Source organism: Lethenteron reissneri, unplaced genomic scaffold (assembly GCF_015708825.2).
Source record: "Lethenteron reissneri isolate LAM-NWPU_2019-01 unplaced genomic scaffold, ASM1570882v1 scaffold_1639, whole genome shotgun sequence".
Taxonomy (NCBI): domain Eukaryota; kingdom Metazoa; phylum Chordata; class Hyperoartia; order Petromyzontiformes; family Petromyzontidae; genus Lethenteron; species Lethenteron reissneri.
In genome coordinates this window covers 199,756-220,901 of record NW_026891376.1, presented here as the reverse complement: position 1 = coordinate 220,901, position 21,146 = coordinate 199,756, and the positions used below count along the sequence as shown (strand labels likewise).

General features: G+C 52.3%; 1 protein-coding gene across 1 annotated transcript in view; it reads left to right on the top strand.

Moving 5' to 3' along the window:
* The first annotated feature begins 13,529 nt into the window (after positions 1–13,529).
* Positions 13,530–21,146, top strand: part of LOC133338981 (RNA polymerase-associated protein RTF1 homolog) — a 30,565-nt gene continuing 22,948 nt past the window's right edge. The window contains exon 1 of the mRNA XM_061547115.1: positions 13,530–13,831. Within this exon, the coding sequence (XP_061403099.1) occupies positions 13,754–13,831 (78 nt within the window). The 5' untranslated portion in view covers positions 13,530–13,753. The remainder of the gene's footprint in view (positions 13,832–21,146) is intronic.

The window sequence follows — 21,146 nt, the reverse complement described above, 5'->3', positions numbered from 1 at the left end:
AAGCAGCTGGTGCCACCACCTTGCCAGTGGAAACCCCCCCCCCAAGTCCTTCAACCCGTAGCGCCGCCTGGGCTCAGTCTCGCCCCCCCCCCCCCCACGTGGCCAGCGTTGCCTTGCGGACACTTCACGTGGCCTCAGAAGTGCACCTAGCCTGGCACGCAAAGCGACGCGGTGACGTCATTGGCTCCACGCTCAGAGCTCGCAGCTCCGCTGGTCAGCGGGTTCCAATTCGATCTCCCGACACGGCAGTGGAAGGTGGTTGTCTCACTCACACGTCACTCACTCACACTCACTCACTCACACGTCACTCACTCACACGTCACTCACTCACACTCACTCACACGTCACTCGCTCACACACTCACTCACACTCACACGTCACTCGCTCACACTCACTCACACGTCACTCACTCACACTCACACGTCACTCACTCACCACTCACTCTCACTCACACGTCACTCGCTCATACTCACTCGCTCACACTCACCACTCACTCACACGTCACTCACTCACACTCACTCGCACTCACTCACTCACACTCGCTCACACGTCACTCACCACTCACTCACCACTCACTCTCACACTCACTCACTCACACACACTCACCACTCACTCACACTCATTCTCACACTCACTCACACTCATTCACTCACACTCACTCACACTCACCACTCACACTCACTCGCCACTCACTCACACTCACTCTCACACTCACTCACCACTCACCACTCACACTCACTCGCTCTCACTCACACTCACTCACTCACACTCACCACTCACTCACACTCACCACTCACTCACTCACTCACACTCACTCACACTCACTCACCACTCACACTCACACTCACTCGCTCTCACTCACACTCACTCACTCACACTCACACGTCACTCACTCACCACTCTCACTCACATCACTCACTCACTCACACTCACTCATCACTCACACTCACTCACACTCACCACTCACTCACACTCACTCACACTCACTCGCTCACACTCACTCACCACTCACACACTCACACTCACTCACCACTCACACTCACTCGCTCTCACACTCACTCACTCACGTCACACTCACCACTCACTCACACTGACTCACACTCACACGTCACTCGCACTCCCTCACACTCACTCTCACACGTCACTCACCACTCACTCACACTCACTCACACTCACTCACCACTCACACTCACTCGCTCACACTCACTCACTCTCACTCACTCACTCACCACTCACTCGCTCTCACTCACACTCACTCACTCACACTCACCACTCACTCACTCACACTCACACTCACTCGCTCACACTCACTCACCACTCACTCACTCACACTCACTCACCACACACTCACTCGCTCTCACTCACACTCACTCACGTCACACTCACCACACACTCACTCACACTGACTCACACTCACACACACTCACACTCACTCACACTCACTCACACTCACTCCACTCACTCTCACACGTCACTCACCACTCACTCACCACTCACTCACACTCACTCACCACTCACACTCACTCGCTCACACTCACTCACCTCACTCACCTCACCACTCTCGCTCACACTCACTCACCACTCACACTCACTCGCTCACACTCACTCACCACCCTCACTCACACTCACACTCACTCACTCACACTCACTCGCTCTCACTCACACTCACTCTCACTCACGTCACACTCACCACTCCTCACACGTCCTCACCACTCACTCACACTGACTCACACTGACTCACACTCACTCACACGTCACTCACACTCACTCACCACTCACTCACACGTCACTCACCACTCACTCACACTCACTCTCCCTCACACTCACACGTCCTCACACGTCACTCACACTCACTCACCACTCACACTCACTCGCTCACACTCACTCTCACTCACCACACTCAACTCACTCACTCACTCTCACTCACTCTCACTCACACTCACTCACACTCACTCACTCACCCCCCTCCCCCCCGTCACTCGTATGGTCGCCTGTGCCCATCCAACGGCGGTGTTGATGAACGGGCCGCCACAAGTGGTTGAGGGGTGGGCGAAACTCACCCAGGGTCCGTGCTTGGACAGCAGGGGACATGAGACAGATTGGGGGGGGGGGCTCCCCCCCAATTTCATTCCTTGCGCCAGGATTTGTGCGACCCGCGCTAGCGAGCCACTGGTGCGGCTTCGTAGCAGTTTCTTGTCCTCCGATTGGCGCGCTTGGCTACGTACGGTGCGAACGAAGTTGGACGTCCATACAAAGGAGGTGTACACAACGAGAAAACAATACACGTCTTTAAGAGCAAAACGAATCCCAGCATGCTCTGCATGTGAAGATGCCGTACCATCACTCCGTCTCCGTGGTGAATATTCTCGGTGCCGCGTTCACAATGTTCACATGCCACTCTGTATCGTAAGAAGGTGGGTGGATATATTAATAGGTGAGTGGGTGGGTGGGTGGTGAGTAATTCGTTGCGTGGTAGATGGGGGAAGTTCGTAGCTGGCTGAGTGGGTTGGTGGATGGGTAGGTGGATAAACATGTCAGTGGACGGGTGGGTGAGAGAGTCGGTGGCTTGTGGATGAGAGAGTGAGTCTGTATGTGGATGTGTAAACGAGTGTGCGAGTTCGTGAATAGGCGAGTGATTGGCGAGTAGATAGTTGAGTCGCGGGCAGGTGAGTGGGTCGGTGTGTAGATGAGTGGGTGGCTGAGTGGTTCGTTAAGATGAATGAGTTGGTAGATGATTGCGAGAGTCGGTGGATAGATATGCATATGAGTGAGCATATAGGGGTGGGGATGTTGCTGATTGCGTGTGTGCATAGGATGGGGAGCGGTGGTGCAGTGGTTAGCGCGCTGCGCTACGAACACAGCAAATACCTGAGTTCAACTCCCGCTCACTAACACCAAGTCGCGCGAGAAGGTAGTTGAGTGCCTGGGTAGCTGAGTGAGAGAATAGTTGAGTGGCTGTGTAGTTGCGTTAGTGAGTCGTTGAGATATTGCGTAGTTGACTTCCTGGGTAGTTGAGTCACTGGATAGTTGAGTGGCTGTGTAGTTGAGTGACGGCGTAGCTGGGTGGCTGAGTAGTTGAGTGACGGCGTAGCTGGGTGGCTGAGTAGTTGATTGACGATGTAGCTGGGTGGCTGTGTAGTTGAGTGACGATGTAGCTGGGTGGCTGTGTAGTTGAGTGACGATGTAGCTGGGTGGCTGTGTAGTTGAGTGACGATGTAGCTGGGTGGCTGAGTAGTTGAGTGACGATGTAGCTGGGTGGCTGTGTAGTTGAGTGACGATGTAGCTGGGTGGCTGTGTAGTTGAGTGACGATGTAGCTGGGTGGCTGTGTAGTTGAGTGACGATGTAGCTGGGTGGCTGTGTAGTTGAGTGACGATGTAGCTGGGTGGCTGTGTAGTTGAGTGACGATGTAGCTGAGTGGCTGTGTAGTTGAGTGACGGCGTAGCTGGGTGGCTGAGTAGTTGAGTGACGATGTAGCTGGGTGGCTGTGTAGTTGAGTGACGATGTAGCTGGGTGGCTGAGTAGTTGAGTGACGATGTAGCTGGGTGGCTGAGTAGTTGAGTGACGATGTAGCTGGGTGGCTGAGTAGTTGAGTGACGATGTAGCTGGGTGGCTGGGTAGTTGAGTGACGATGTAGCTGGGTGGCTGAGTAGTTGAGTGACGGTGTAGCTGGGTGGCTGAGTAGTTGAGTGACGATGTAGCTGGGTGGCTGTGTAGTTGAGTGACGTGTAGCTGGGTGGCTGGTAGTTGAGTGACGATGTAGCTGGGTGGCTGTGTAGTTGAGTGACGATGTAGCTGGGTGGCTGTGTAGTTGAGTGACGGTGTAGCTGGGTGGCTGTGTAGTTGAGTGACGATGTAGCTGGGTGGCTGTGTAGTTGAGTGACGATGTAGCTGGGTGGCTGTGTAGTTGAGTGACGGTGTAGCTGGGTGGCTGTGTAGTTGAGTGACGGTGTAGCTGGGTGGCTGAGTAGTTGAGTGACGATGTAGCTGGGTGGCTGTGTAGTTGAGTGACGATGGAGTTGGGTGGCTGAGTAGTTGAGTGACGATGTAGCTGGGTGGCTGTGTAGTTGAGTGACGGTAGCTGGGTGGCTGTGTAGTTGAGTGACGATGTAGCTGGTGGCTGTGTAGTTGAGTGACGATGTAGCTGGGTGGCTGTGTAGTGAGTGACGGTAGCTGGGTGGCTGTGTAGTTGAGTGACGGTGTAGGGGTGGCTGAGTAGTTGAGTGACGATGTAGCTGGGTGGCTGAGTAGTTGAGTGACGGTGTAGCTGGGTGGCTGAGTAGTTGAGTGACGGTGTAGCTGGGTGGCTGTGTAGTTGAGTGACGGTGTAGCTGGGTGGCTGTGTAGTTGAGTGACGATGTAGCTGGGTGGCTGTGTAGTTGAGTGACGATACTGGGTGGCTGGGTAGTTGAGTGACGGTGTAGCTGGGTGGCTGTGTAGTTGAGTGACGATGTCGCCGATGTGGTGGTGGTGGTGGTTCGGCGTGCGCGGTATCAAAACACTCGCAGGGCTGCCGTGGGTGGGGTCACAGCCACCAGCGCGGAGTGTCGCTCACGGCCCCCCCCCCTCCCTACCCCCCCCTCCCTCTCCCCCTCCCTCTCCCCCCCCCTACCCTCCCCCCCTCCCTCCCCCCCCCTCCCTTCCCCCTCCCCCTCCCTCCCTCCCCCCCCTACCCCTCCCTCCCTCCCCTCCCCCCTCACCACTCTCCCCCTCCCTCTCCCCCCCCTACCCCTCCCCCCCTCCCTCCCCCTCCCTCTCCCCCTCCCTCTCCCCCCTCCCCTCTCCCCCCCCCTACCCTCCCCCCCCTCCCTCCCCCCTCCCCTCCCTCCCCCTCCCTCCCTCCCCCCCCTCCCCTCCCCTCCCCTCCCCCCCTCCCCTCCCTCCCCTCCCCCCCCCCTCCCTCCCTCCTCCTCCCCTCTTCCCCTCCCCCCCTCCCCTCCCCCCCTCCCCCCTCCCCTCCCCCTCACGCCGCCGCCGCCTCCACCAACCCCCTCCACCCCCCCCGCCCCGCCGGCTTCAAAGCGCCTCTTCCAGTTCCAGCAGCCCCGCCCCTCCCTCTCTCTCTACAGCGTGCTCCAGAACGCGCTCGAGAGAGAGAGAGAACGAGAGACGAGGAGCAGGTGGTGGTGGAGGAGGTAGTGGTGGAGGAGGTGGTGGTGGAGGAGGAAGTAGTGGTGGAGGAGGAGGTAGTGGTGGAGGAGGAGGTAGTGGTGGAGAGCCCCCCTTTTTGTCGTCGTTGTTGTTGTTGTTGTTTCGTAACGCATCTGCAAACACAAAAGCATAATGTCGAGCAAGACCAGAGTGGTTATTGACGCATGTGTTGAGTTGTCGTCGTTGTCGTTGTTGGTGTGTGTGCCTGCAGACCGCTGCCAATGCAGTAGCAGCAGCATCACCAGATTCCCTCTCTCTCCATCTCATTCTCTCTCCATCTCATTCTCTCTCCATCTCATTCTCTCTCTTTTTTTTTTTTTTTACGATCAGTGGAAACATGAAGATGCTCGGTGTATTCGGCACTTTGTTTCGTTCATCATTTCGTAAATTTTTTTTTTATTTTTTTTTTTTATTTAAACGGGGCTTTATGTAGCCCTCGCTCGCTCTCTCGCTCGCTCGCTCACTCTCTCGCTTGCTCGCTCTCTCGCTCTCTCTCACTCGCTCTCTCTCTCGCTCATTCTCTCGCTCACTCTCTCGTTATGTACGCCGCCCCCCTCGCAGTCCTATGGCCTCCGACGGGTAGCTCATAACAGCATGCAGAGCTCCCCGTCATCTGCCACGGAGCACACGGCCTCCTCCATCGCCCACTGCTCCTTGAAGGCCGGCACGGCGTGGGTCAGCCGCGCGTGGCGGAACTCCAGCCACACCCTGGCTCCGACCAGAGCGCGGAAGATGCCCAGGCTGCTGGCCGGACGTTTCCCCTCCAGGGCCACCTTCCTCGCCCTGTAAATGGCGAGCTTGGCGTAGCCGACGAGCACGTTGACCAGCCCCTGGAGATGTTGGGGTCCGTCGCCCTTTCGGTATCCAAAGATGAGGACCGTCGGGGAGAAGTGGAGGCTGAACTTTAGGAGGATGTTTCTCAGGACCTTGAACAGCGAGTCCAGGCTCTTGCACTCCACGTATTGGTGCGCCACCGTCTCCACTTTTCCGCAGAACCGGCACTCCGGGGGCGTGTCGGTGAAGCGCGCCAGGGAGGCGTTGGTGGTGACGGTGCCGTGGGCGATGCTCCAGCTGAGGTCGCCGATGCGGTTGTACGTCGGGCTGGAGTAGAGTTGCCTCCAGCGCGGCCTCTCCGGTGAGATGCAGGGCAGGGCTTTCCTCCAGGCATGGTCCTTATGGCTCCTCAGGGTGTCCTGTTGGTGAAACCGGACCATGTAGGAGTAGAGCACCTTCCTCTTGACATTTGCGAAGGCCACCTCTGGTAGGTCCTCCAGCCGGCACAGGTTGTGATCCGCCTTCGCTTGTCGGCATTGGCGACGCAGCGGCACGACGGAGAGCTCCGGTGGAGGGGGACCGAAAGGGGCCTCGTGATCCCCAACGCCGATGGGGGGCGTTCTCCCCGCTGCCGCTGAGAAGGCCCCCTTGGCTTCGGCCAGGATCCGAGCAGCCACCCGGAGCGATTGCAGCCCTGTCTTTGCGGCCATGTCTGCTGGTCCGAGCCACCGGCCCCGTGTTCCAGGCTCCACCAGATCTCCCATCCTGGTGAGCCGCGCGTTGGTGAGGCGCCTCTCCATGCCGGGGGTGGCGGTGGTGGACGGCAGCTTTGTCTGCGGGTTCCTGAGGATCGGTTCGAAGACCAGATCCTCGGCCGATTGCGGCTGGTTCAGCCTCCTGACGGCGAGGGAGCTCCACGTCTGCAGGACGCTCCTGTAGAAAGGTGGCAGCTGTCCCAGTGGGAGGCCCTGCAGGTCCATATAGAATAGTTGTTTGGAGCACTGCAGACCCCCCAGCTGTTTGAGTAGGAAGGAGGCCGTGACGCTCCAGGCTGGTGCAGGGGTGGTGGCGTGCAGGAACTTTTGTGCGGCCTGCAGTCGGAAGGTGGCCAGCTGACTCCGCACGCACACCAGCCCGTGACCGCCCTCGTCCAGTGGCAGGGCCAGGACCCCAGCCGCGACCCGGTGTCCTCTGCCCGACCAGAAGAAGTCGAGGACTCGCTTCTGAAGCGCGTTGACGAGGCTCATGGGGGGGTGCAGGGAGAAGAGTCGGTGCCACAGCATGGACGTCACCAGCTGGTTCACCACCAACGTCTTTGTCCTGAAGGTGAGGAACTTGCACAGGCGACTCCAGGTGCCCAGCCGCTCCTTCACCTTCTCCTCCAGCTCGACCCAGTTCCTTTGCGGTGGTTCCTCCTCTGGTCCCAGGAAGACCCCCAGGTGGTGCAGCGATGTTGTGCTCCAATTGATGGTTTTTGCCTTCTCCGGGCACTCGGTCATGTCCCACGCTCCAACCAGCAGGCCGCTGCACTTTTGCCAGTTCATTTTGGATGAGGAGGCCTTCGAAAAGACCTCCTGACACTCGTGCAGCAGGGCGACATCATCCAGGGAACGAAGGATGAGGAGGATGTCATCGGCGTATGCCGTCAGGACCAAACTGACATTTGGTTCCCTGAGCACCAGGCCGCCTGAGTCTCCGCCTTATGAGATTCAGGAAAGGCTCTAATGCCAGTGCATAAAGTTGGCCCGACAATGGGCATCCCTGTCTCACTCCTCGGTCGAATTTGACAGGGGCAGTGAGGGTGCCGTTGATCTTGATCATGCACTCCGCCTTGGTGTAGAGTAGGCGGATCGTTCGGACAAACCCATCTCCAAAACCAAAGGCCTTGAGGGTTCCCAGCAGGTATTTGTGGTCCACTCTGTCAAAAGCCTTTTCCTGGTCAAGGGCCAGAAACGCGATTGGGATGCCCAACCTCTGGGACATCGCGATGAGGTCTCTGACCAGGAAGATGCCGTCGTGGATGGATCGTCCGGGGATGGTGTAGGACTGGTCCCTGTTTACGACTTGTGCAATCACCCCTTTCAGTCGCAGGGAGAGAGCCTTCGTCAATATTTTGTAGTCGGTGTTCAGGAGGGACACCGGACGCCAGTTTTGTAGGTGCCCCGTCTCTCCACCACCACTACTCTCCCATCTCTCCACCACCACTCTCCCGTCTCTCCACCACCACCACCCTCCCATCTCTCCTCTCCCCGTCTCTCCACCACCACTCTCCCATCTCTCCTCGTCTCTCCACCACCACCACCACCACCACCCTCCCATCTCTCCTCTCCCCGTCTCTCCACACCACCACCACCCTCCCATCTCTCCTCTCCCCGTCTCTCCACCACCACTCTCCCATCTCTCCCCTCCCCGTCTCTCCACCACCACCACCACCCTCCCATCTCTCCTCTCCCCGTCTCTCCACCACCACCACCCTCCCATCTCTCCTCTCCCAGTCTCTCCACCACCACCACTCTCCCATCTCTCCCCTCCCCGTCTCTCCACCACCACCACCACCCTCCCATCTCTCCCTCCCCGTCTCTCCACCACCACCACCACCCTCCCATCTCTCCTCTCCCCGTCTCTCCACCACCACCACTCTCCATCTCTCCCCTCCCGTCTCTCCACCACCACCACCACCCTCCCATCTCTCCTCTCCCCGTCTCTCCACCACCACTCTCCCATCTCTCCCCTCCCGTCTCTCCACCACCACCACCACCCTCCCATCTCTCCTCTCCCCGTCTCTCCACCACCACTCTCCCATCTCTCCCCTCCCCGTCTCTCCACCACCACCACCACCACCCTCCCATCTCTCCTCTCCCCGTCTCTCCACCACCACCACTCTCCCATCTCTCCTCTCCCCGTCTCTCCACCACCACCACCACTCTCCTCGTCTCTCCACCACCACCACCCTCCCATCTCTCCTCTCCCCGTCTCTCCACCACCACCACTCTCCCATCTCTCCACCACCACCACCACCACCCTCCCATCTCTCCTCTCCCCATCTCTCCACCACTACCACCACCCTGCCATCTCTCCACCACCACTCTCCCATCTCTCATCTCCCGTCTCTCCACCACCACCACCACCCTCCCATCTCTCCTCCCCCCGTCTCTCCACCACCACCACTCTCCCATCTCTCCTCTCCCCGTTTCTCCACCACCACCCTCCCATCTCTCCTCTCCCCATCTCTCCACCACCACCACTCTCCCATCTCTCCACCACCACCACCACCCTCCCATCTCTCCTCTCCCCGTCTCTCCACCACCACCACTCTCCCATCTCTCCACCACCACCACCACCCTCCCATCTCTCCTCTCCCCATCTCTCCACCACCACCACTCTCCCATCTCTCCTCTCCCCGTTTCTCCACCACCACCACCACCACTCTCCCATCTCTCCACCACCACCACCACCCTCCCATCTCTCCTCTCCCCGTCTCTCCACCACCACCACTCTCCCATCTCTCCACCACCACCACCACCCTCCCATCTCTCCTCTCCCCGTCTCTCCACCACCACCACCACTCTCCCATCTCTGCTCGCCTGCTCGATGGAGGTGAGGCTGACGACTCCGTTGTCCGTGAACTCCTCGCTGCTCAGCGCGATCCGTGGCGCCGTGGCGGCGCTCATCCTCTCTCCTACTCGCCCCGTCAATCACCGCCTCAAACCTCGTCCACCAAACCTCGTCCACCGAACCTCGTCCACCGAACCTCGTCCACTCAACCTCCTCCCCGCACGACGTCTCCCACACGGCTGCACGGCTCCAATAATCACAGGAACGCGCCCCGTGCAGTCGCAACGGCTGCGAGCTTTAACATCGCAGAATGCCCCCGGGGCCCCGAGTTGCACTGCGTGCGAGCAGCGCGCCGATTGGACGGGCGCCCTCGGGGCGTGTAGCGTTCGCAAATTGCGCAAGCGGTGAAGGAAACTCTTGTTTCGCGTGACGACTGATTCGTTCGTGGGGCGTGGGGGGGCGAAGCTTGCACGCCCCCCCCCGCGCCCCACAACCCCGACGCGTTTCGATGCGTGCTGATTCGCTCGGTGGCAGCTCTTCCGGGTGGGGGGGGGCCCGGGGTGAGGCCGGGGGTGGGCCGGGGGGGCCCGGTGGGGGGCGGGGCTTGGCCGATTGTGGGCGGGGCTTGGGCGGTTGTGGGCGGGGCGAGGGTGGGGCGGGGGGGGGCGGGGGTGGGGGCCTTTCCCCATTCCGTTTGTTCATTTGTCTCAGCTGTGGCCAACGGGGGTCGAGGGGGTTGGAGGCCGCTGGGCTGATTGTAAACTGGGATGGTAAAATATTCTTAGGTTTTTTCGGTAAAGTCACGTAGGTAAAAACATTTTTTAGTAAAATTAATAGAAATAAATTAAAATCACGACGTTTCGGAGGCAACACAAGCTTCCGTCTTCAAGTGGAACCGTCACAGCACGATAGATGTTACTTGATACACATGCAGACGGAAGCTTGTGTTGCCTCCGAAACGTCGTGATTTTTATTTTATTTTTATTTTACTTTTATTAATTTAAATTTTTTACCTACGTGACTTTACCGAAAAAAACCTAAGAATATGAATCATTGCAGTCACGAAAGCTTCAAATCTAGAAGGGATGGTAAAACCCTGGGAATTGAATGAGTAGAGATTTAATTTAAATAAAAGCGTGCTTCTGTATACGTATGAATAACAAAACACGCAACACATGTGTCGATAACGTTGTGAGTGTGTGTGGCCTTAATAGGGAACGCATGTAAACAGGCGACGTTTCGGGCAATGGTCCTTCTTTCAAAACACCTTGTGCTTTGGCACTTTTTCGGGCAATTGCCGAAGCTTTGTGTATTTTTTTCTTTTAAGGCAGTGATATTGACTATTGTTCTATTTGTGTTTGTGCATCACTGCCAATGCTAGGGTGGCAAGATGTTCACTACCTCGACTGGTATGGGTTCGGCCCCGATCCTAACGTTTATATGTTTGGAGTTTGCATGTTCTCCCAGTGGTCGCATGGGTTTTTCTCCAGGTCCTCAGGTTTTTGGCTGCTAAGCATTTCCACATAAGCCTCTTTCTTCACTCGGCTATCAATTGTGGCCAGGTCGCTTGTAAAAAAATACTCATATAGATCAGTGGGCTTTACCTGGCAAAAATAAAAACTTTTTTGTTTATCACCAATTCAGAAGGGACCCCTTCTGGCAGCTTTCGCTATGGGGCCGTCCATAAATGACGTCACGCACCTAGAGGGGGGGCGGGGTGAGACATTTGTGACGTCACATCAAAAAGCAACTTTAAACAAATATAGACAACATGTTCTACTTAATTAAATTGACTTTTTAATAAATGTCTTCTACAACATCAGAGTGCAGCGCCACATTAAATACGCATTACAATGACAATAGTTTAAAGCGATTTGAAGCATGTTTTATATTTTATTTGGGGGGGGGGGATGGCAGAGCTTTGTGACGTCATATTTGAGGGGGGGGTCTGACTTTTTGTGACGCCGTGTGACGAAGGGGGGGGGGGGTCAAATAACGTCCAAAATCGCGTGACGTCATTTATGGACGGCCCCTATGCGGCGCAAGCCACAGCAGCGTTGTTGCTGTGGCTTTCACGCGCGTTTGCCTCTGTTGAACAAACTAATCGATGGAACATTTTAAAAAGCGTTGTGTTACGATTTGTCTTATGAGATTCCTGCTGGATACTCAAACCACTGCACTTAGTGGAATTCCACGGAGATTGGCCACATTGATTGATGAACCAAAGCTCACCGATTCACTAGCTTATCAGGGGTCAGTCGCCTCATTGATTCTTAACATCGCTACTAACCTAGTTATTGTTGCCATTAATTTCACTCGTTGATTCTTCAATCCATGTCGAGGACTCGGTCTAAATTGGCTGGGTTTTTTTTCATCCAGTGGTCACAGCAAAACTCACCCACTCAGTGACTCACTCAGTCACTTACCCACTCAAGTCACTCACCCACTCAATAACTCTACCACTTAGTCACTCACCCACTTAATCACTCACCCACTCAATTATTCATCCACCCAGTCACTCACCCACTCAATCACTCAAGTCACCCACTCTCACCCACTCAAGTCACTCACCCATTCAATCACTCACTCACCCACTCAGTCACTCACCCACTCAATCATTCATCCACCCAGTCACTCACCCACTCAATCACTTAAGTCACCCACTGTCACTCACCCACTCAAGTCACTCACCTGTTCAATCACTCACTCACCCACTAAGTCACTCACTCACCCACTCAGTGACTCACCCAGTGACTCACTCACTCACCCACTAAGTCACTCACTCACCCACTTAGTCACTCACTCACTCACTCACCCACTAAGTCACTCACCCACTCAGTTACTCACCCACTAAGTCACTCACTCACTAAGTCACTCACCCACTCAGTCACTCACTCAAGTCACTGGCCCACTAAGCCCACTGCAGGTCACACAACACATCTCTTTCTGCTGACCCGCCCATGCTGCATTGTTGACCCCGCCATAGTGAACATGTGAAAGAGCTTCAGAGCTCATCGGATTCCTCCAGTCGCAATGATGATTCTGATTTATGCTTCTTCCCTTGCTCTGATCCGGTTAAGAATTCCCTCCCATCATCTCTTTTTTTCCCGAAGCTGTTATAATAACCTTGCGAAATTCAAGAAACGTGTAAACTTATATCTACGGTATTTAAACAGTTATTCGTACTGCATTTTGCTGGCCGCTTGGATATTTTTTAATCCTTTATATTAAGTTCACTTGCTTGCGCGCTTACGACCGTGCAAATCTTTCGGTCGTTTTTTAACCCACTTCCCGTGATCCAATTGAGCTAACATTTTGCACACAGACTCGTTGTGTGTGACAATTTATTTTCGTGAAAATTTTTTTGTTCCAAAATGTTACACTTTTTAGGAATTTTTTTTTTATATTTAATTACTAATTGCTTAATGGTGGCAGGCAATCATCTGACCCATAGGTGGCAGCCATCTCAAGCCAGAGGACGAGAGGACTCTAGCCGCCACGCATATAAAGGATTTATAGTGAAAAACTGTTTTTACGGGTTAATTTTTTAGCCCTTGAATCTGCATTCAACAACTGTGTAAAATTAAAGTACAATGCAGGCATTTTCGATGACACAATTCACTCGAATTTTCACTTTTGTACCGTGCCGTAATCAACGTTTCGCGCCGTGGCCCTTCTACGAATGTCAATGACGAACGGAATGGGAGTTTGCGTGTTTACGCGGGTCGATTTACCAAACGCGCACGTGACCGCGGGCCGTCCCTGCCACCCCCCCTCCACCACCCACCGCGCTTACCGTAGACCAGGTCCAGTATTGATACGGAATAGGAACGGTCACGTGACCAACGAGCCGCGTGCATTCGATTTAATTTCCTAGCGCGCATAGGAACCCGTCCCAACAACCTCCCTCCCCCCCATCTCGCGCTTATTCGCGCACGCGATTGGCCCACGCGCCCCCCCCACCAACCCCACCCCCCGGGGCCAATCGGCGCGCGCGCGCATCGCCAATGCGGGCTGCGATTTCCAAACGGCAGTGACGTCATCAGGGAAGAACGGCAAAGCTTGGGCGCGAAAGGGCCGGGGAGAGAGAGCGAGCGAGCGAGAGGGCATCGGATCGCGTCGTTCGTCGCTGTCTGACGCTTCATTAATCCCCTCCGCCTCCTCCTCCTCCCGCCGCCGCCGCTAATTAACCGCACGCCGATAGAAAGCCAGCGAGGTTAAACGGCAGCAGCAGCGACGACGGCGACGTCGACGAAAACAACGAACGGCGTAAAGATGGTGAAAAAGAGAAAAGGAAGGGTCGTGATCGACTCGGATAGCGACGACAGCCGCAGCGACGAGAGCATGGACGCGGTTAGTGATTGTTGGGCCCACCGCCGGCCGTCTTTGTCTCTCTACACCCCCCACTTCCCTACCCTCCGAGCGTAGTGTGTGTGTGTTCTAACGCAGCCTTACGTGGGTTGTTCGTGTCTCAAACGAGCGTTGAGGCAATGCTCGCCTCCTGTTGGCAAACCCACAGCCGGCGGTGGGATCCCACGTTCCTAAACCCATAACCCCTAACCCCATACCCCTAAACCCCAAAGTGGGGCTGTACCAAAACAACATTGACTACGGATGGATGATGATGATGATGATGGGCTGAGTTAACGCCGCAGGAGGAGCCCGGAGTTGAACTCGCGTCTCTCGCCATCGAGGCTTAAAGCCAAAACCCGGTCCAGCCTCTACGTGAACATGTGTTGGACATTGCATTACTGTGCCTGCAATTACACGCACGTCGTCTTGCCAACACCCCGCACAAGTTTGTATGACCTCGCACAATTCAATGAACTGCATTAAGGCTTGGCTAAACTGCGGTACAACTTTGATCGTGCTGTGTTTGGCCGTGATGAACATGTGCAGTGCGTTTTTATCCCGCGACAGCTTTCGGAAGCCATTCATCATCATCATTTAGCAGTGGTTTGACCATGGCTCATGCTAACCCCACGAGTATTAAACACGGCATATAAGATACCAGCGTGGCTCAAAGGGTCGCATATTAATCCTAAGTATAGATAGGTCCCGGGTCGGAACTAAAAGAAGGGGAGGAGTGATGCAGTACAGTAGTGTACTGTACAATGAAATGTGTGTGCACGCTGTCCTCCAGCGGAGTTGTGAATGTCTTCTTAGGGAGCATCTGAGAACCTCAAACAGAGAAACGCCACGTAAATAGTGCCCGATATCTTTACCCGCATTTCACAAGTGATAGCTTGGCCCCTGTAACTTCACGGCATATGTTTATGGCAGTCATTCGTTTGGCCTAGATGCACGTATTCATAACGTTTTTGGGTTTAGATCGCGTTGTTTATAAATGTGTCGTAACCCTCCACCACCCGACACGGCCAATCAGCAAAAAAGTGTCACGTTGACAAAAGACAAATAGTTCACTGCTTTAGCCCACCGGTGTGTTGTAAATGTTGTGGTTTCACGCTTCAACACACCGATGGGCTAAAGCAGTGAACTATTTGTCTTTTGTCAACGGGACACTTTTTTTGCTGATTGGCCGTGTCGGGTGGTGGAGGGTTACGACACATTTATAAATAACGCGATCTAAACCCAAAAACGTTGATTATGAATAATATTGATCGCGAAAGCCTGCCACGTGTTAAACTAGATGCACGTATGTTGAACTGTTTGCGCACCCTACGTAGTCAGCATTTTTAATTTTACAAAGAACACTGACTTGTTTTGGCATTTTGCGTCTCTTCAGCAGATGCTTTGTAAACAAACACTGCCCTAGCGACACTTAGACCAGTGAGCAAATGCTTTAAAACATACCAGACAGGAGGGAAACGCGTCCTAAAGGAGACAATCGCAGTGAAGATGGAGCCGTAAAAGCAGCTCCCTGTGCAGCAGCTGATCGGTGGGGCTTGCTGTGACTTGCAATGCAGGACCATGAGGGATTGTGGCAGGGTGGTGAGTCCTTCATCCAGCAGCAAATAGAGCATGGGGGATGATAATGATTACTCGGTATGTTGCCATATTCCGTGTTGTAGGTGGATTAAAGCAGTTGAATAATTTCAAAATAAACTTGCTTCATTTAAGTTTTGCTTTTTTCACGAATTAAATGCTTTTGGAATTACTGCAAATGCGTTCATATTCTTGGTTCTTTCGGTAAAGTCACGTAGAAGCGAAATAATAAAATAATATTAATATAAAACAATAAAAATTCTCACGACGTTTCGACTGCAACACAAGCAATCATCATCAGGTGTGATGAAGAACCAAGAATATGAATCCCTGCAGTCACGAAAGCTTTAAATCAAAATGTAAATGCATTGTAGAATACATGAAACTTTTTCTTTGAAAGTGAGACATTTTAACCTCTAGCCGGAGGATCGTAGTCATCATGAATCTCAAATGTGTTCACTCTTGTGATGTGCGCAAGCTAGGCCACGGTACCCATCACGCTGGATGGGTGTGGAATGGACAGCTCGTATTGTTTTGACAGTCGGTGGGAAAATGCACAATGTACAGATGCGTTGTGTTCCTCGGCCGTCGGATGTAGGGGGGGGGGGGGGTTGCAGCGGTGTTCGTGCTCGGATGTGCCCCGCTCGTGTTTTTGTTTTGTTATTTTTAGTTTGATATGCGCAATGTTAGTCGCCGCGTCCACCGCCTGCAGACGTCATATTCCTGAGTTTATTCCTTCCGTCTTCTTGTGCAAACTTTGGGGCCGAATTTAAATGTCTTTCTGTTTTTGTATTTAGAGTTGTAGACGATATATACGTTTGAATTGTTATTTTAGTTCGGAGCCTGCTAGTATTGAATGACAATCTACCTATGCAACCTGAAAGGTTATCTACGAGTAGAATTCTTCCTCAAGGTCGATCTCTTTAAGCCCCTACGTAATGTGTACATATAATCGTGGGCAATCGCCTAGTTATTCATGAGTGGATACACTGTTCAGTTTCAGAGTTTGGATGGAGAAAAGCAAACAGCAAAAACGACAACAGCTGAAATAGTTACATCCCAACAGTCCCTCACCTGGTGTTTTTTAGCTGTTTTCCCCCCCAATTCTGTTCTTGCCTATGGCAATATGTTCAGGAGATAATTGGCAATGTTGAGGGACTGCTTGGCACGAGAGGGCTTCAAGAGAGTTCTTGGTAGCTTTGCTATTTCTCCGTTGAAGGATCGCAGGCTACATTGGTTTACTCTAGTTTGTGTTTCATGGCCACAATAGCGCAGTCGCTTGTCTTCAATTTCCCATATATACACCTTATGAGCAATCGAAGTCATGGCATGAGACGAAAAAGCCCTTCCGAACTCTTGCAGAGCATCATCATTAGACCTCCTTTGCCAGTATCAAAATATAATAATAGGGTTTTTCCCCTTTTTTCTGGCAACAAAATTGAAACCTTTTTACGAGGATTCATGTCTGCATTAACCACAATACTTGCAGTCAAAATGCAAACAAAAAACTTGGTGTGGACCAATTAGTTTCAAGGACAATGCATATATTATCATAGTATGTTTTTTGTTTGCATGTTGACTGCAAGTATTGTGGTTAATGCAGACATAAATCCTTGTAAAAAGGTTTCAGTTTTATTGCCAGAAAAAAGGCGAAAACCCCTTTTAATTATATCTTGCAGAGCAGTACGATTCACTTGCGTTAGAGAACAGCCCTGTAGAAGCGATATCGTGTACTACGATCACAGAGCCACCTCTGATCCCTCTAAGTGACCTCTGATCCCTCTAAGTGACCTCTGATCCCTCTAAGTGATCTCTGATCCCTCTAAGTGACCTCTGATCCCTCTAAGTGATCTCTGATCCCTCTAAGTGACCTCTGATCCCTCTAAGTGACCTCTGATCCCTCTAAGTGATCTCTGATCCCTCTAAGTGATCTCTGATCCCTCTAAGTGATCTCTGATCCCTCTAAGTGATCTCTGATCCCTCTAAGTGACCTCTGATCCCTCTAAGTGATCTCTGATCCCTCTAAGTGATCTCTGATCCCTCTAAGTGACCTCTGATCCCTCTAAGTGATCTCTGATCCCTCTAAGTGACCTCTGATCCCTCTAAGTGATCTCTGATCCCTCTAAGTGACCTCTGATCCCTCTAAGTGACCTCTGATCCCTCTAAGTGATCTCTGATCCCTCTAAGTGACCTCTGATCCCTCTAAGTGATCTCTGATCCCTCTAAGTGATCTCTGATCCCTCTAAGTGATCTCTGATCCCTCTAAGTGATCTCTGATCCCTCTAAGTGACCTCTGATCCCTCTAAGTGACCTCTGATCCCTCTAAGTGATCTCTGATCCCTCTAAGTGACCTCTGATCCCTCTAAGTGATCTCTGATCCCTCTAAGTGATCTCTGATCCCTCTAAGTGACCTCTGATCCCTCTAAGTGATCTCTGATCCCTCTAAGTGACCTCTGATCCCTCTAAGTGACCTCTGATCCCTCTAAGTGATCTCTGATCCCTCTAAGTGACCTCTGATCCCTCTAAGTGACCTCTGATCCCTCTAAGTGATCTCTGATCCCTCTAAGTGATCTCTGATCCCTCTAAGTGATCTCTGATCCCTCTAAGTGATCTCTGATCCCTCTAAGTGACTCTCTGATCCCTCTAAGTGATCTCTGATCCCTCTAAGTGATCTCTGATCCCTCTAAGTGATCTCTGATCCCTCTAAGTGATCTCTGATCCCTCTAAGTGATCTCTGATCCCTCTAAGTGATCTCTGATCCCTCTAAGTGATCTCTGATCCCTCTAAGTGATCTCTGATCCCTCTAAGTGATCTCTGATCCCTCTAAGTGATCTCTGATCCCTCTAAGTGATCTCTGATCCCTCTAAGTGATCTCTGATCCCTCTAAGTGATCTCTGATCCCTCTAAGTGATCTCTGATCCCTCTAAGTGATCTCTGATCCCTCTAAGTGATCTCTGATCCCTCTAAGTGATCTCTGATCCCTCTAAGTGATCTCTGATCCCTCTAAGTGATCTCTGATCCCTCTAAGTGATCTCTGATCCCTCTAAGTGATCTCTGATCCCTCTAAGTGATCTCTGATCCCTCTAAGTGATCTCTGATCCCTCTAAGTGATCTCTGATCCCTCTAAGTGATCTCTGATCCCTCTAAGTGATCTCTGATCCCTCTAAGTGATCTCTGATCCCTCTAAGTGATCTCTGATCCCTCTAAGTGATCTCTGATCCCTCTAAGTGATCTCTGATCCCTCTAAGTGATCTCTGATCCCCTCTAAGTGATCTTGATCCCTCTAAGTGATCTCTGATCCCTCTAAGTGATCTCTGATCCCTCTAAGTGATCTCTGATCCCTCTAAGTGATCTCTGATCCCTCTAAGTGATCTCTGATCCCTCTAAGTGATCTCTGATCCCATCTAAGTGATCTCTGATCCCCTCTAAGTGACCTCTGATCCCTCTAAGGACCTCTGATCCCTCTAAGTGATCTCTGATCCCTCTTAAGTGACCTCTGCTCCCTCTAAGTGACCTCTGATCCCTCTAAGTGACCTCTGATCCCTCTAAGTGACCTCTGATCCCTCTAAGTGAATCTCTGATCCCTCTAAGTGATCTCTGATCCCTCTAAGTGATCTCTGATCCCTCTAAGTGATCTCTGATCCCTCTAAGTGATCTCTGATCCCTCTAAGTGACCTCTGATCCCTCTAAGTGATCTCTGATCCCTCTAAGTGACCTCTGATCCCTCTAAGTGATCTCTGATCCCTCTAAGTGATCTCTGATCCCTCTAAGTGACCTCTGATCCCTCTAAGTGATCTCTGATCCCTCTAAGTGATCTCTGATCCCTCTAAGTGATCTCTGATCCCTCTAAGTGATCTCTGATCCCTCTAAGTGACCTCTGATCCCTCTAAGTGATCTCTGATCCCTCTAAGTGATCTCTGATCCCTCTAAGTGATCTCTGATCCCTCTAAGTGATCTCTGATCCCTCTAAGTGATCTCTGATCCCTCTAAGTGATCTCTGATCCCTCTAAGTGATCTCTGATCCCTCTAAGTGATCTCTGATCCCTCTAAGTGATCTCTGATCCCTCTAAGTGATCTCTGATCCCTCTAAGTGATCTCTGATCCCTCTAAGTGATCTCTGATCCCTCTAAGTGATCTCTGATCCCTCTAAGTGATCTCTGATCCCTCTAAGTGATCTCTGATCCCTCTAAGTGATCTCTGATCCCTCTAAGTGATCTCTGATCCCTCTAAGTGATCTCTGATCCCTCTAAGTGATCTCTGATCCCTCTAAGTGATCTCTGATCCCTCTAAGTGATCTCTGATCCCTCTAAGTGATCTCTGATCCTCTAAGTGATCTCTGATCCCTCTAAGTGATCTCTGATCCCTCTAAGTGATCTCTGATCCCTCTAAGTGATCTCTGATCCCTCTAAGTGATCTCTGATCCCTCTAAGTGATCTCTGATCCCTCTAAGTGATCTCTGATCCCTCTAAGTGATCTCTGATCCCTCTAAGTGATCTCTGATCCCTCTAAGTGATCTCTGATCCCTCTAAGTGATCTCTGATCCCTCTAAGTGATCTCTGATCCCTCTAAGTGATCTCTGATCCCTCTAAGTGATCTCTGATCCCTCTAATATCTCTGATCCTCTAAGTGATCTCTGATCCCTCTAAGTGATCTCTGATCCCTCTAAGTGATCTCTGATCCCTCTAAGTGATCTCTGATCCCTCTAAGTGACCTCTGATCCCTCTAAGTGACCTCTGATCCCTCTAAGTGATCTCTGATCCCTTTAAGTGATCTCTGATCCCTCTAAGTGATCTCTGATCCCTCTAAGTGATCTCTGATCCCTCTAAGTGACCTCTGATCCCTCTAAGTGATCTCTGATCCCTCTAAGTGACCTCTGATCCCTCTAAGTGACCTCTGATCCCTCTAAGTGATCTCTGATCCCTCTAAGTGACCTCTGATCCCTCTAAGTGATCTCTGATCCCTCTAAGTGATCTCTGATCCCTCTAAGTGACCTCTGATCCCTCTAAGTGACCTCTGATCCCTCTAAGTGATCTCTGATCCCTCTAAGTGATCTCTGATCCCTCTAAGTGACCTCTGATCCCTCTAAGTGATCTCTGATCCCTCTAAGTGACCTCTGATCCCTCTAAGTGATCTCTGATCCCTCTAAGTGACCTCTGATCCCTCTAAGTGACCTCTGATCCCTCTAAGTGACCTCTGATCCCTCTAAGTGATCTCTGATCCCTCTAAGTGATCTCTGATCCCTCTAAGTGATCTCTGATCCCTCTAAGTGATCTCTGATCCCTCTAAGTGACCTCTGATCCCTCTAAGTGATCTCTGATCCCTCTAAGTGACCTCTGATCCCTCTAAGTGACCTCTGATCCCTCTAAGTGACCTCTGATCCCTCTAAGTGATCTCTGATCCCTCTAAGTGATCTCTGATCCCTCTAAGTGATCTCTGATCCCTCTAAGTGATCTCTGATCCCTCTAAGTGATCTCTGATCCCTCTAAGTGATCTCTGATCCCTCTAAGTGATCTCTGATCCCTCTAAGTGATCTCTGATCCCTCTAAGTGATCTCTGATCCCTCTAAGTGATCTCTGATCCCTCTAAGTGATCTCTGATCCCTCTAAGTGATCTCTGATCCCTCTAAGTGATCTCTGATCCCTCTAAGTGATCTCTGATCCCTCTAAGTGATCTCTGATCCCTCTAAGTGATCTCTGATCCCTCTAAGTGATCTCTGATCCCT